At 41.4% G+C, this 14,452-nt stretch overlaps 1 protein-coding gene across 7 annotated transcripts in view; it reads left to right on the plus strand.

Annotated features, from left to right (window-relative positions):
• Positions 1 to 98: 98 nt before the first annotated feature.
• Positions 99 to 14,452, plus strand: part of LIN52 (lin-52 DREAM MuvB core complex component) — a 48,724-nt gene continuing 34,370 nt past the window's right edge. The window contains exons 1-6 of one of the 7 annotated variants that reach the window (XM_064149443.1): positions 99 to 218; positions 304 to 378; positions 536 to 573; positions 1,161 to 1,227; positions 2,475 to 2,558; positions 9,261 to 9,642. In XM_064149443.1, the coding sequence (XP_064005513.1) occupies positions 200 to 218; positions 304 to 378; positions 536 to 573; positions 1,161 to 1,227; positions 2,475 to 2,558; positions 9,261 to 9,382 (405 nt within the window). In that variant the 5' untranslated portion in view covers positions 99 to 199 and the 3' untranslated portion in view covers positions 9,383 to 9,642. Of the gene's footprint in view, positions 219 to 303; positions 379 to 535; positions 574 to 1,160; positions 1,228 to 2,474; positions 2,559 to 4,146; positions 5,073 to 9,260; positions 9,643 to 11,841; positions 12,305 to 14,452 lie in introns of those variants that run through there. The other 6 variants (XM_064149440.1, XM_064149458.1, XM_064149486.1 and 3 more) reach the window with 6 other exon arrangements.

Here is a 14,452-nt window from a genome sequence, read left to right on the forward strand (position 1 = left end):
CGGGCCGTGGATTGGCCACGGGAGCTAAGCCGCCCGCGGAGCCTCCGGGGCTGGGCTGGCCGCGCCCCGCCCCGCGGCGGCGCCTCCCGCCGGCGGCAGCGGCACGTGGGGGGGGCGTGGTTTGTTTGCCCTCGCGGGGGCGGGGGCACGCGCTGGGCTCTCCCCCCGCGGCGGGCGCGTGTCACGTGAGGCGGGCAGCATGGCGGCTCCCGCGGACGGTAGGCGCCGGGGCTTGGCCGTGCCTCTCCGTTCCCTGTCCGGGCGGCGGCGCCTGGGCCGTGTCTTACCCCTTCTGTGTTGCAGGCGCCGACCTGGAGGCCTCGCTGCTGAGCTTCGAGAAGCTGGACCGCGCCTCCCCGGATCTGTGGCCCGAGCAGCGTGAGTTCGGCGGGCCCGCGGCCGTCTGTCAGAGGAGGGCGGGAGGGGACTCCCTGCCTTGGCTGCGCTGCCAGGCGCGGGGTGCGTACGGAGCGGGGCTTGAGGTGCTGCCGCCGCTGGCACTCACCCGCCGCTGCCTGTTGTTTTCTTTCCCTAGTGCCCGGCGTTGCCGAGTTCGCCGCCTCCTTCAAAAGCGTGAGTGATCGCTGCTTTGCCGTTTGTGTGCCTCCCCTGCCCGTGTGGCGGCAGATCTGCTGCCTCTTGTGGGCTTCTACACCATGCATTTCCCTGTGCTAACGCAATCCGTTCGGGTTTACTATGTCTTATATTTTTCACATAGATAATGTGTGTGTGTGTGTATGTTGCATGCTTTTTATACTTTATAACGCGGACATTATACCTTGGAATAAATAGAAGTCCTTAAACTTCGGTAAATCGTGCTCTTCATACTGGCTTTGACTTGGGGGTGGTAATTTTTTTTTTAACTATTAGAAAGTCCAGGGAAACAAACATATTTCTGCAGAGCACTTAAGAGTTCTCACCATCCCTGGAGGTGTTCAAGAAAAGCCTGGATGAGGCACTTAGTGCCCTGGTCTAGTTGACTGGCTAGGGCTGGGTGCTAGGTTGGACTGGATGATCTTGGAAGTCTCTTCCAATCTGGTTGGTTCTATGAAATATCTTTGCTGCTAGCGTAGCTGGTTTTCAATGTAAGATTAGACTTGTTTGGATAATTCTAAAGATACACTTGTCTGAGTATGAACTTCTGGGTTTTTTCCAAACAGCCTATTACAAGTTCTCCTCCCAAGTGGATGGCTGAATTAGAAAATGATGATATTGATATGTTAAAAGGTGAGTATGGGCACGATGAGTAGGAAGTAAGGCTGTCAAAGCAGATAGCAGATAGGAATTTGTTACTTAAGAGGCTTAAGATACTTGTTCTTCAGATGTTTTGGAGGTGGCCCTGTCACCTCAGATCTCTAGCTCTTACATGCAGAATGTCCAGCTCAGGAGTCTCTTTATCTTATTAATAATATACATCCATCTCATGAGTCTCTTTATCTTGTTAATAGTATACATCCTTCCTTAATCCAAGATATCTGTTAGGAGGAAGTTCTTCATAGAGAGTGTGATTTGCCATTGGAATGGACTGCCCAGGTGGGAGGGAGGTGGTGGAGGCACCATCCCTGGAGGTGTTCAAGAAAAGACTGGATGAGGCACTTAGTGCCATGGTCTAGTTGACTGCATAGGGCTGGGGGATAGGTTGGCCTGGATGATCTTGGAGGTCTCTTCCAACCTGGTTGATTCTATGATTCTATATCCCCAAGAGAATATCCAGATATCAGTGGCAGGCTGGATTTTCAAACCAAGCATTGCAAGAACTAGTTGAAGCAGTTGTAATGTTATGTATATTTCTATTATCCTGCCTGCAAGTCTCTGACTGCATTAAATGTAGTGATAGTGGTGTGTACTTTTATGGTGGGCATCAGGTAATCTAGCTTGGTCAGCAGCTTGGAGTTGTGGATTGAGTTGTTCAGGGGTGGTGTCTGTGTGTGTCTTCACTCAGATCCAACTTCTGTAATCAAATAGTAAGGCTGTATGAGCAAATTAGAGAGAAGGACTAGCTAGCACATAGGTTTTGTTCATGTAACAGCTACTAGTTTGGAGTATACATCCTAGAGCATGCTCTGCTTCTCATGTGAGGTCCAAATGAACTATTCCAAGAGGAAAGTAGGACAGCTTGACTTCAACTTGCTGCAAGAAATTATTATCATATTTTTTATGTATATTGAGTCCATTCCCTTGCACACTATCTTGTAGCTTGCTCATGTAACATTGTGAATTTACAGGAACTTTCAACATGGGTCAAGTTGCTCACTGCAATGATGACAGATTACAGTATGGGCCAGATCTGTAACTGTTGGGTTTTTTTGATAGGGGAAGCTGGTTTTTCCTCAGTGAGCTAAAGTCAGAAGTGGCATCAGTTTGAATTTTGAACACAGGCTGTTCACTGGAAATGGATTTTGTCAGTAGTAAACTGGTAAACTGTCACTACATGGTTATAAAGTGTTAAAGTTCACATTTTTCTCTCTTCTCAGAGCTGGGGAGCCTCACTACAGCTAACCTGATGGAAAAAGTTCGTGGCCTGCAGAACCTGGCTTATCAGCTGGGACTGGATGAATGTAAGTTTGGTGTGCAGGTGAGACTGACTGCATTGTAAGTCTTCTCACTGAAGATGACACATTTATATCTGGAAAAGTGTGTTGGCACATTTGGCAAATGTCTCACAGTCACATTTAGTGACTTTACAAGACAGGATGAAAGAGGGAGCTTGCATCTCCAACCTATGGCTTACCTCCATGGAGGAGACTTCTTTGCAGAAATAGCAAGAGGTCATATGCCAGTCCGGTGTGGCACATGGACTTCTGTTCCTGCCTTAACAATTGCCTTAGATAAATCAGGTCACTTTTTCTTCCTCATCTCACTCGAGATACTAAAGATATTTCTCCTAATAATTGTGGCAGTACACAGGTCAAACTTCATGCACTGCCTCCACAGTGAAACTTGCTTGTGTATAGGATCTTTCCAGCACTCTGTGTTCGTATTTTCTGCTTTTGTAGTGTTGGGTGGGACTTTTTGATACTTTTTTTTCCCACACTGAATTATGGCAGGAGGTGATGTCACCAAATACTAAAGTTGACCTTCACCTCACTTGCAAACAGCCGATTTCTGTTAGCTTCTTAAGGAACTTTCATAATTGTATTTAGAAATCTCTTGTTAACAGGTTGATACAACTTTGAGGATTCCGAGAGTATCCTATTTCTTTTAAATGCATCTTGTGCATACTGACACATATATTTTGCTTGATTTTACTCTATGGTGGACTTCAGTTGCGTTACTCTTAGGCTGCACAAAGCACCAAACCAAGTTTTTCACCTTTCTTCAGTGGATAACAAAGAACCATTGCTAGACATTTAGAGCCTTCCTAACTGTAAACCTAGCATATCCTGAGGCTTAACGATCTGGTCATAAGAAAGTATATTTTTAACACATTCCTTTCAAGTTTATTTTAATTCCAGTGAGTAACATCTGTTAAGAATCTGTAAGGCATTTAGCGGAGTAGAAGTTGCAGTATAACAGTATAAAACCCAGTCAGATACAAAGATTGGCTGGTGGTTGGATTTCTCAGTTACTTAAGCTCTATGCTTAAATGTCAGACAGTTTTGTCCTGATCATTGGAACTTAAGCACAGCCTGAGTTACGTTAGAGCTAACAAGGTGGTTGTTTCCTTAGGAATATTTGTGGCATGCATTTCCATTTATTTTTTCCAAGAACAAATAAATATGGGAAGAAGACAAAGTGAGCAAACAGTGCAAAGTGAGCAAACAGTGGGACATGCAGTCCCACAGTTAAAACCTTTAGTTTTTAGTAACCAAAAGCTTGGATTTTCAAGCATTATGAAGGCTTTTTGTGTTCGTAACTTGTCACCAAAGTCTGTTTTCCTTTAGGCTATAATGCACTGAATGCTTTCTTTGTTATAATACACATTTACCCTAAGAAAATTTTCACAGAAAATTAGATGAAGAGTTTGAACAGAGCTGCTCAGGACTATTTTTCTCAATACTCTTTAAGTTCTTTTCTCATACAGATTTAAATAACCGAGAGAACCGGAAGAAAAATCCAAAAGATCTGTTCGTTAAAATTTAGGGACTTGTAGTTTTGGTCTAGAGGTGTTGGGTTTTATTGTATCTTTGTGTATTGACTTAACAGTTAACCTGAAACTGGCTCTCGAAACCTGGGTTAGCACCGCTACTTACCCTGTCTCCTCTAGATGGCACCACGAGGCTTCCCATAGAAGTCCTGTTGCTCTTTCTATTAAACTCCAGTTTCGATCATGATTTGAAGTTTTCTTTCCAAGGTTGTGGGGATTTTTGTGACCTTTCCTGTTCTGAATGTGCACTTAAAAAATATTTTTATTGTTCATACTGTGTTTTCAAATGTTTTACCTGTACTGAGTGCAAGAAACAGTTCTGCAACTGACTTTTCCTCCAACTCTTCTCTTCTATATCCCACCCCAAATCCTTCTGTTTTCAAATACTTCAGTTTTTGTCCAAGTTATTGGTAAAATGCTATGCAGGACCAGAGTGATTCCTGCAGTACTGCATGACAAATTGATCTGTTGAGTGACTGTAATTATATGGCGTGGTCTGGTTTTGAACCTGTTCACAGCACACTTCATGTTAATTTGGGTACCCTTTGAAAAGTTTATTCATCAAGATACTGTTGTAACACTAAAACTGAAATCCAAGCAATTGATTTGAGATGATGTAGTTTGCTAAATTAACAATTAATGAGTTACATAGAACTGTCATACTATTTTGGCTACATAAGTGGGCTTTCTTGGCAAATTTGGAACAAATGTTTTGAATGCTTTGTCTGCCTTCACTGCTTTCCTCTAGGAACAGTTAAATACTATCATCCACATTCTTATTGTATATAATTCCAACAGTCCCTAGTTTTTTGGTCATGGATTCCTCAGTTCCAATTTTAGTGGCTTGCTTCTCACAGACTTGTGTTCTTTACAACTAACTTTCCCCCCCCTCTCTTTTCCATAGGGTTACCTTTATTTTCTGTAACTCTGGCTGTTCTGTTGAATGTCCCATGGCTTCCATGAATAAAATTAAATTAACATACAACTCAGGTTTTCTTTCCAGCTTGTTTGACATCTGGTTTGATTTGGAGAGTTGTCTTCCACTTTTAAAAGTAGCCAATTTTACAGCTGCTGCTATTTCCTGGCCTGCACCAGGAAAGCTGTGTGTTCCTATGTGATTTAAATCTTAATTAGTGCAGAGTTCCATGGAAGTTTTTCTTTATCAGATAAAACTGAATAGCCTTGGTCTGTAACAGTAAGTCCAAGAAACAACTGACTGGGGATTTCAGAGGTGTCTTTTGCTGTTAGAGGTCTGAGATGCAGTGAATGTCCTTCAGGCTGGAATAATGCTAACAGTTTCCTCTCATGGGCATGGGTCAGGCTTCTTGCCCTCAGTTATGGTTTCTGTGCAGTGTCATGTACTCTTTAGACTGTAGCTACTGTATCTGATAGCACGTCAGACTCTGAGCATGTGGGATGATAACATCAAAGGCCAGCTTTGGCAACTTGAATGGTTAATGCTTTTTTTTATACTGTCAGTTCTCTTCTTGGCTGAGGGTTCAGGTACTTCTTTCTGAGTAAGGTGATCTGTCCAACCATGTATCTGATTCTTCTACCTTTAGCAGTACCTAATCCATTTAGTTCCTACTCAGACAAGATAAAGTGTGTCTTCTTGGTAGTGTTTCACCTTTGTAGCTTAAAGACTTCTGTTTGGCAGGTATTTTGCATCTTTGTCATAAGTTTGGGTGGGTTTTTTTGACCAAATGGGTAAGTGAACACCTTGCCTTTCTGAAAATGTGTCTCTGACTGGTGGCTGTGTGATCCTTTTCCCGTTTACTAAGATGCAGGCCATTAAACTGCCAGTAGAATATAGGCTATCTTCCATAAACGAGAATTTCCTATTTACACCATTTAATTTGCTGATGACTTATGCTGAAGACCTTTGTTATACATCAGAAAAGGTCTCCAAGGTGATCTTGGGGAATCTTCTTCATCTCTCATCCTAGCATGGTGTTGCTCACTTGTGTGGGTTCCTTGCAGAATATTCTTCCCTTCAGAGGACAGCCCTCCTTGAATGAACCAATGATTTATTTCTTCTAATTTTGCTCTCTTCATAAAAGATAAGGCTGTCCTTACGTGTCTGGTTTGTGTAATTTTTTCTTTGCTACAAAGCAGTACAGAAGTTTTTCAGGGGCTTCTAGGCTCAGTAGCTGGTATCAAGAATAAGAAAATCTTTTAAAAAGAAAATAATTTTTCAACATTTCTTCTGAGATTTAAGCTTGTGTTGCCTTACCTCCTTTTTATGCTATGTGGAATTCTGCCTGGTTCTCTTACTTGTTACTGCTTTTCTCTTTTTGCTTCATCTCTCTCATTAGAGCTTCTGTTTTCATTCATGTCAAGCTATTTTCCTGGTTAGAAGACACTTAAAGCATTTTTTGTATTAATTCTGCTTTGTGGATTTTACTGTCCCTGGTAATGTGGGTATTGTAGAGGTGAGAGGAGCAGCATCAGGACTCAGTGAGTACACCTGTTTTCAATTTTTCCTGTAGTTAGGGTGACATTGGGAGGCATACTGTCACTGGCGAATGACAGCTGCAGCCACTCAGTGAGTCTCATTGCTACTGTTGGCAGAAGTCTGGGGGAAAAAAGGGTGTAGGCATGGGTGTCTTGTTACAAGCTTTTTTGCCATTCCTTCTCTCCAGTTTTGCTTGGAGCAGAGAGTGGTGAGCACTGCAGAATGAAGAGACCTCAGCTGATGTGGGAAGCAGGAGGTCGTCCTTACTTGGGAACCCAGTCACAGATCTTGAATCAATGGTTGTGGCCCACAAAGTGCAAGTTGAGGTGCTGGAACGTGTCCAGAGAAGGGCAACAAAGCTGGTGAAAGGCCTGGAACACAAAGCCTATGAGGAGAGGCTGAGGGAGCTGGGGTTGTTTAGCCTGGAGAACAGGAGGCTCAGGGATGACCTCATTGCTGTCTACAACTACCTGAAGGGACATTGTAGCCAGGTGGGGGGTGGCCTCTTCTCCCAGGCAAGCAGCAATAGAACAAGGGGACACAGTCTCAAGTTGTGCTGGGGAAAGTATAGGCTGGATGTTAGGAGGAAGTTCTTCCCAGAGAGAGTGATTGGCATTGGAATGGGCTGCCCAGGGAGGTGGTGGAGGCACCATCCCTGGAGGTGTTGAAGAAAAGCCTGAATGAGGCACTTAGTGCCATGGTCTAGTTGACTGGCTAGGGCTGGGTGATAGGTTGGACGAGATGATCTTGGAGGTCTCTTCCAACCTGTTTGATTCTATGATAAGTTTCAAAACAGTATGTGTAAATAACTGCAGTTTTGTTTATGACCTGCAGCTTTCAGAACAACTGACTCAAAGTTAACTTTAAAAGATTTTTAGAGTTTTGATTTCACGAGTTAGCTCTGGGAAGTGCATTTTTTGCTAGCAAGCCAACTTAATCTGTGTTAATTTTTTTGTTATCCTTCGTTGCAGTTATTTTTAAAGATCTGCCTTGTCATCCTTTTGTATCTATATATATGTAAAGATGTCTCTGAGAGCTACATACATAGGAAACTCTGCATTTTTCTTTTAGATTTAAAAAGTAAAAGAAAAAAAAATGTGTTTTTTTTTCCCAAACTTTGAAACAAACCTATCTGTAAAAATAACTCATAGAGTGAGGAAGCACAAAAAGCACCATGTCACTGAAGGAGTGTGATTGTCCAGGAGACCTTCTGAGGGCCCTCCTCTATGTGTTTCTGATATTTTTTTCAGATAACACATGCTGTGCTGGTTCAAAAGTCCTAAATTGTGTGTATGTGTACAATTCTTTATCTCCCTCATCTATATATATTAGATGTATGATCTGGTATTGCAGCCTTGTTTATAGATTCTCTCTGATTCCAGAGAGATTAGCTGGCTGCTAAGTTATCACAGTATAGCTTTGGTGATATGGCTGGAACAAGACTATTTTTCTTAAGCCCAAATACATTTGTGGAGGTAATGGTGCTTTTGTGCAATGTCTGCCTTAAATATTAGAACACATGGGCTGGCTGACCCCACAGAGATGAATGCCATTTCTAATTTACTTCTCAGTGATTTTTGCTGTTCTGCTCTCATATGTTAGCTTAAATTTTTCATTTGGAGTTGAAGCTCTGCTGTGCTTTTCCTACTGTAAATTTGGGAATGTAAGAATTATCCAATGTCAAATTTTCACATTCTTGAAAAGAACAATAAGACAGCTACAAAACATGCTCAAACAACTCTCCCTGTTTGTAATCCCTTGTGGTTTTGTTGCTTTAGCTTTCACTGGACTCTAGCAACTTTGCTCCTGTTTTCTTTATAATGCTGATTTATTTTCTGTATATGCCCAAGCAAATTAAATACCAAGGGCACTGTGGAAGGGCTCTGTGTGATGCTAGCTATCAAGGGCCAAGGAATTAGACTTGGATAACTTGGGAGGTGTCAGGTAAACAGCAAACAGTTGGCCATCTTGTTAGCACCCTCCTCTAATGAAGGGAAAGTCAACCAGGGTTTAGTCACAGAATCACAGAACTTTAGAGGTTGGAAGTGACCTCCAGAAATCGAGTCCAACCTCCTTGCCAAGCAGGGTGACCTAGGGTAGTTTGCACAGGAATGCATCCAGGCAGGTTTTGAAAGTCTCCACAGAAGGAGACTCTACAACCTCTCTGGCAGCCTGTTCCAGTGCTCTGTCACCCTCACTGTAGAAAAGTTTCTCCTTGTGTTAAGGTGAAACCTTCTATGTTCCAATTTGTAGCCATTGCTCCTTGTCTTATTGCTGCTGATCACTGAAAAGAGCTTGACCCCATCCACCCCTCAGATATTTGTATGCATTGATCAGATCTCCTCTCAGTCTTCTCCAGGCTAAACAGTGCCAGGTTTCTCAGTCTCTCTTTGTAGTCATCCTCATGGCTCTCTGCTGGACTTTTTCCAGCAGGTCCATGTCTCTTGAACTAAGGAGCCCAAAATTGGACACAGTATTCCAGGTGTAGTCTCACCAAGGCAGAGTAGAGGGGGAGAAGATCCTCCCTAGACCTGCTGGCCACACTTTTCCTGATGCACCCCAGGGTGCTGTCAGTCAGTGATAGTTTTCCTTAATATGAAGAATGAGTAAATGAGTAGGAGTTATAGTCTTGTGAGAGCACTATGTGGGGGAAAAAAAATTAAAACTGATTAATGCAGGGAATATGAATAAGGAATGACTCTGCACTGTTTCTCATAGTACAGGAGCCAGAGAATAAACCAGCATGTCAGAAGAGACACGAGGAGGTACTTTCACTATGCCTTAAAGTCCGAACTCATCACCACTGGAGGTTGTGGCATGGAGTTTATCTTGCTCAATAAATGAAACAAAATATACAGAGAAGTCACCCATGACTTGAAAATCTTTGAGACACAAAAGACTGGGAGAGGTTATGAGGCTGTTACTACAGCTGTGTGCTTTCCTGCTCTTACACTCTGCTATAGGTGTTTGCCATGTCAGAGTCAGGGTGGTGGTTGGACCTTTTATTTGACAGTAGGCTTTTGATGTTAGTTTATTTATTTCAGTAATAGGCTAGAGTGTAGAGTATTTAAGCAACCACTGCTAGAATTCACTGAAGTATCTTCATAATGGAGAGACCCTTCCAGAGACAGCAAGAGATTAATGGACACATGAATGAGGAACAGCTACCTTGCTCCCAAGTTAAGCTGTCCTTGGTTGTGAATTGTAGTCTTCTGCAGCCTCAGCAACCTCTGAAATTTCTGGAGAATCATAAAGGAATACTTCTGAACTCCAGGCTACTTAAATATCACTACTCTTTGTCAGATTAGTAGTCTTTGGTTTTCATTTCTCTCAGATAAATGCTGTCTGTTGTGATCTCTTACCTGCAAGTTCAGCTATTTTGTAGGTTTGGAGGAGCAGAGCAGTTTTGTCTTTTTCCTTCAGCACAATTCATCTATAGCACGTTTTTGAAACATACATAGTTCTTCCTGTGATCTTGCAGGCTGCTTTTGACATGGATGATTTCAAAGCTGAGACAGCTCTTCTTCGCCCTACATGGCTGAAGATTAATTCATTCACTTGTTTGGTTTTTTTTTTTTTGTGGAGGATTCTGTTTATTTTTACCTTTTTCTTTTTTTCTTATTATTTTTTTCTTTTTGATGCATAGGTAGGATGTGTTAATCAAAGACTCAGTCTTTGGTGGACTGGACTTGTCTATTAAACTAAAAAGCAGAGCACAAATTACTGAGGTTTGTAGAAGTTGTTGAATTAGAATCAACTTAAGGAGAGAAGGGAGGACAATGTATACTCCTGCTGAAACATCTTTTTCCTTTTCTGTAATGGACTGTCTTTTGTAGGAGTGTTTAGGTGTAGCATCAACATGCAGCCTTTAGGCTCCACACATTTCACCTTCATACCCAAACAGGCTTCTGTCAGTGGTGTAATTGATCTGTTATTAATCTGAAACAAGTGAAAAAGTGGTTTGGAGTCACCTGCATTATTGTAAGTGTGTTTGACTCAGTGAACTCTGTGTGCCAAGTTTAGTGCTCATTATATCCTTAAAATACACAGTTTGTTTACTCTTGGAAGGAGAGCTGTTTTGAATAGGAGGAAGCAGTTTGAAGTGTGTGTACTTCAATTATTTCTCCTCTGCTTGGATTTTTTGTTTTGTAGCAGCTGTCTCTTTTTTTTTTGTTGTTTTTTCCTTGGTTAGTTTCCCCATTCCCCACCTTGCTGAATGAATCTTCATCATGTTTCAGTTTTGCCTGAAAGCATATTTCCCTCTTATTTTGTTATTTAGTGCTGTGTTTGGCAAGGACTTTATGTGAAATAGTATACTTTGTGTGCATCAAAGCTTGAAGGCAGAGTTTTATATCTGGGCAACAAAATTATGTTCTTTGAATGCTACATTTCTGTAATGCAGAGTTAGCTTAAGGTTTTACTTAGAAGACTTAGTAGACTTGAAAATGTCTCATGCTTTGGATTGTTCATTTGCCAGTTAGGAGATGATCACAGAGTGTTTTTCAGGAGCTACGCTATCAGGTTAAGTGGTTGGATTTGTTTTCCTGAATGCAAGAAAAGAGCGTGTTTTCCTTTTGCATTCATAGTAATTGCTGGTCCTTATTTGATTGATTGTTTCAGGGAGGTGAAAAGAACAGTTATGTCATCTATTAAGGTGTTTATATGGCCCTGTCACTGTTATGTCCAAGCTTCCGTGATTGCCATATCAAGCCTTGGCCTTTCTCCCCATTCCCTTTATGCCCTCCTCCCACACCATAGATCTGCTTCTTCATTTTAATGCACAGTGCTGTGGTAAGAGATACTCTGCATCTGCAGAGGGATGAGGATATCACCTTTCCTTATACTACTCACTGGGTGGCTTATTTACAGGCAGGATTCTTCCAGGGCAGAAGAGCAAAACATCAGAATTCCGACTTGGAATTGCCATTTGTACGTGATCTGTGAATTAGCTAATTTTGACACGTAGGTAGTTAAGAAATTATTACAGCCAGAGCAGTCACGACCTCAACTTTTCATCATCTCCATTGGCTTGTGCCCCAGTTGAGAAGTGAAGAAGGTATGGGAAGTTTTAATTGTACCTGCGTGATTTATCCTCAGTCAGCTCTTTAATTTCTTCTGGCTGTCTGAGGTTTCCGACACGCTGTAAATTTCTCCAACTTTTTCATTATCTGCAATTTCTTTATGACTCATGAATCGGAGTGGAGAGAGAGTGTGGATTTACAGCAGAGATAAACATGTCCATAAAGTCTGTATCTGTGTCAGTAATTGTACTGCTGTCAGTGACTGTCCTGTTTTACAGGTCTCTCTTGGGAGAGGAACACGCTTTGCTACCAGTGTCAGAGAAGCGTTCGCTTTGATTTGCATTAACTTGCCAGGAGATTAGGTTGTGATGGTGAGGATGGAAATTGAGTCTGGACCTTGACTGCTATTGTTTGGGATTTTTTTTTTAAATAAGTGTGTGTGGTTGAGTTGCTCTCTATGTGCAGAGAGGGAAAAAAAGCAAAAAAAACCCCAAAACCAAACAAAACCCCAAAACAACAACAAACACAAACCTGAAAAAACCCAGGTTCATGCCATTCTTAAATACAAAATCAGGGAGATACAGTCAACTGGTGAAATCAAATGTGATACCACCCATATGCATGAATTGTGCATTCTTACCATAAAACAAATGCTGTATCTAGGGAACTGTCACATATGGAAAAAATGCTGCATGGATCCTTAGGGTGATCTCTGCCTGCTGGTGAAGTGGAATAAATATTTCTCTAAGCTTCAAGAAATTTCTGTGTCTTCACCTTTTTCCCTCTCCTCTGAGGGGAAAGTGCTAGTGTGGGTTTCAATGTTGAGTACTGACACAGCATCAGTCTCCAGGCACTGCTACTCTGCTTGCTGCAGAAGGAACTTGAACTTTGAGAAAAGAAATCTCTCAAACTCTCCTCAATGTGTCAAAAGTTCAAACTTCTGCAATTTCTCTTGGTTTTTAGTTACTGTTTGATGGCAGTTGTTGATATTCTGTGTACACAGAATCTCCTTTTTTTAGATCACATAATTTGAGTTGGAATTTTTGTTTGTTTGTGGCTTATTATTTTTTTTTATCACAGTAAGTATTGTATATTCTCAACAATTACTTCTAATTCTTAAAAGTGAGAGTAAACCCTCAAATTTCCATTATGTCAGGTATGGATTGAGACCCACAAATGCAGCTGATTGGGTTTTTCTAAGTCATTTGTACACCTCTTACAGAAGCAAGGTTATTATAACGTAAACTCTGTGACTGCATAGATAGTTTTTAAGTGTGTATAGATGTAGGAGTGCTATAAATGCTAAGATAACATCTGCATGTCTGTTAATTCTGGAGCCTACTGTTGGAAATACAAAGGGGAGGTTTTCGAGTGTCAGTGTCTATTTAGCTCTAGTAACTGAGTTACCAAAATTATGTAGAAGGACCATGTGCTAAGTGGCCCAGTATCTGGCAGATAACTGGGCTCTTAAAACTGCTGCTGATCCTGATGAGTGATGCTCAGTGCCATAGCAACATTCTAAATATAAGCTCAGTTACTATGAGATGCTTTTGTACCTGATCTTCATTGAAATGTATGGCTTCTTTAATTTTCTTGTAGACTTTTTATCAACCTCCTCTCCTTATCTACATCCCTAGACCTAGTTTGTGAATCTGATTTTGTTAAAGCTTGCCTTTTGGAAAGTGCTTAACCAGGATGTATTTCTTGTTTTATTAAAACAAAACCCAAACAGCAACAATATAAAAAAAAACCAACCACAACAAGCAAACAAAACTACTAAAAAACCCAAACCATGAAACATTTGTGTTCTGCTCTGGTATTTTTTTCTAAAAGTGACTGAATGATCTTTGAGGTCTCTTCCAAACAGATAAGTTCCTATGATTGTTCTGTCTCTTTGGCTCCTATAGTTTGTTAGATAGTAGGACAGAATGCTTCCTACATGAAAAGTCACTGAGTTTATGATGAAAGAGTGGAGGTTGATCTAGACACATGCCTGTGGTAGGAAAGAACCATTTCAATGTTAGTGGGGAGTAAGAGATGTGATTAATCTGGAGATTTAATGGCCCAAACTGCTTTGAAGACTGCAAAATCATTCATCTGATCCACTGCCATTAGCTTTTGCAGGATTTTTAGTGTGCTACTCTAAGCAGTCATTTGTGCTTTGTGAGGACATCTAGAATATTTGCCAAGGTTCAGTCAAGTAGTGGAACATTTGTAACCACTAGGGTGGTTGTATAGTCTTGGAGATTTTCTGGACCTGGTGGAGTAAAGCTCTAAGCAACATTGTCTGACCACATAATCAGCCCTGCTTTGAGAAGGAGACTTCTTGAGCCCTTCAGTGATTTTGTGATCCAAGATCATTTCTAGAAGTGAGTTAATTAAAAACCTGCATTTCCAAATCTTAGCTGAGCAGAGCACCAAACAATTGGTTCAGCTTATGAGCTTTGAGCAGTATATCTTGGGTGCTACTGTGTGGTCTGCCTCCATGTGGAGGATTAGGAACAAAAAACCAAAAGATTTTTGTGTTGCTGTGATGGTTTTCATGCTTTTGGAGGATGATGAATGGATTTCCAGATATTTAAATCCAAAGAGCTGCATAGGCAGCTTAGACTGGGGAACCTAGTTTTCTGTGTAGGGAGTTATAATCTAATCAGATCCTTTTTTAAGGAGAGGAAGAGAATGGTTCTTGAAGTACACAGAGGTTCTTGTGTGTGTTGGCCAAAATGAACACTGAAACCACTATCATCTGTCTAGACAAGCAAGCAGGTGGTCAGTGAGGCTTGACTGAAGAGCTTTTAGCCACAAAAGTAAAGGAATGGGCTGTCACATTAAAGCATTTCTATCTGCCACATGCTTGGTACAGGAAGAAACATGACTACAAACAAAATG

Source organism: Pogoniulus pusillus, chromosome 1 (genome assembly GCF_015220805.1).
Source record: "Pogoniulus pusillus isolate bPogPus1 chromosome 1, bPogPus1.pri, whole genome shotgun sequence".
In the NCBI taxonomy this organism is placed as follows: domain Eukaryota; kingdom Metazoa; phylum Chordata; class Aves; order Piciformes; family Lybiidae; genus Pogoniulus; species Pogoniulus pusillus.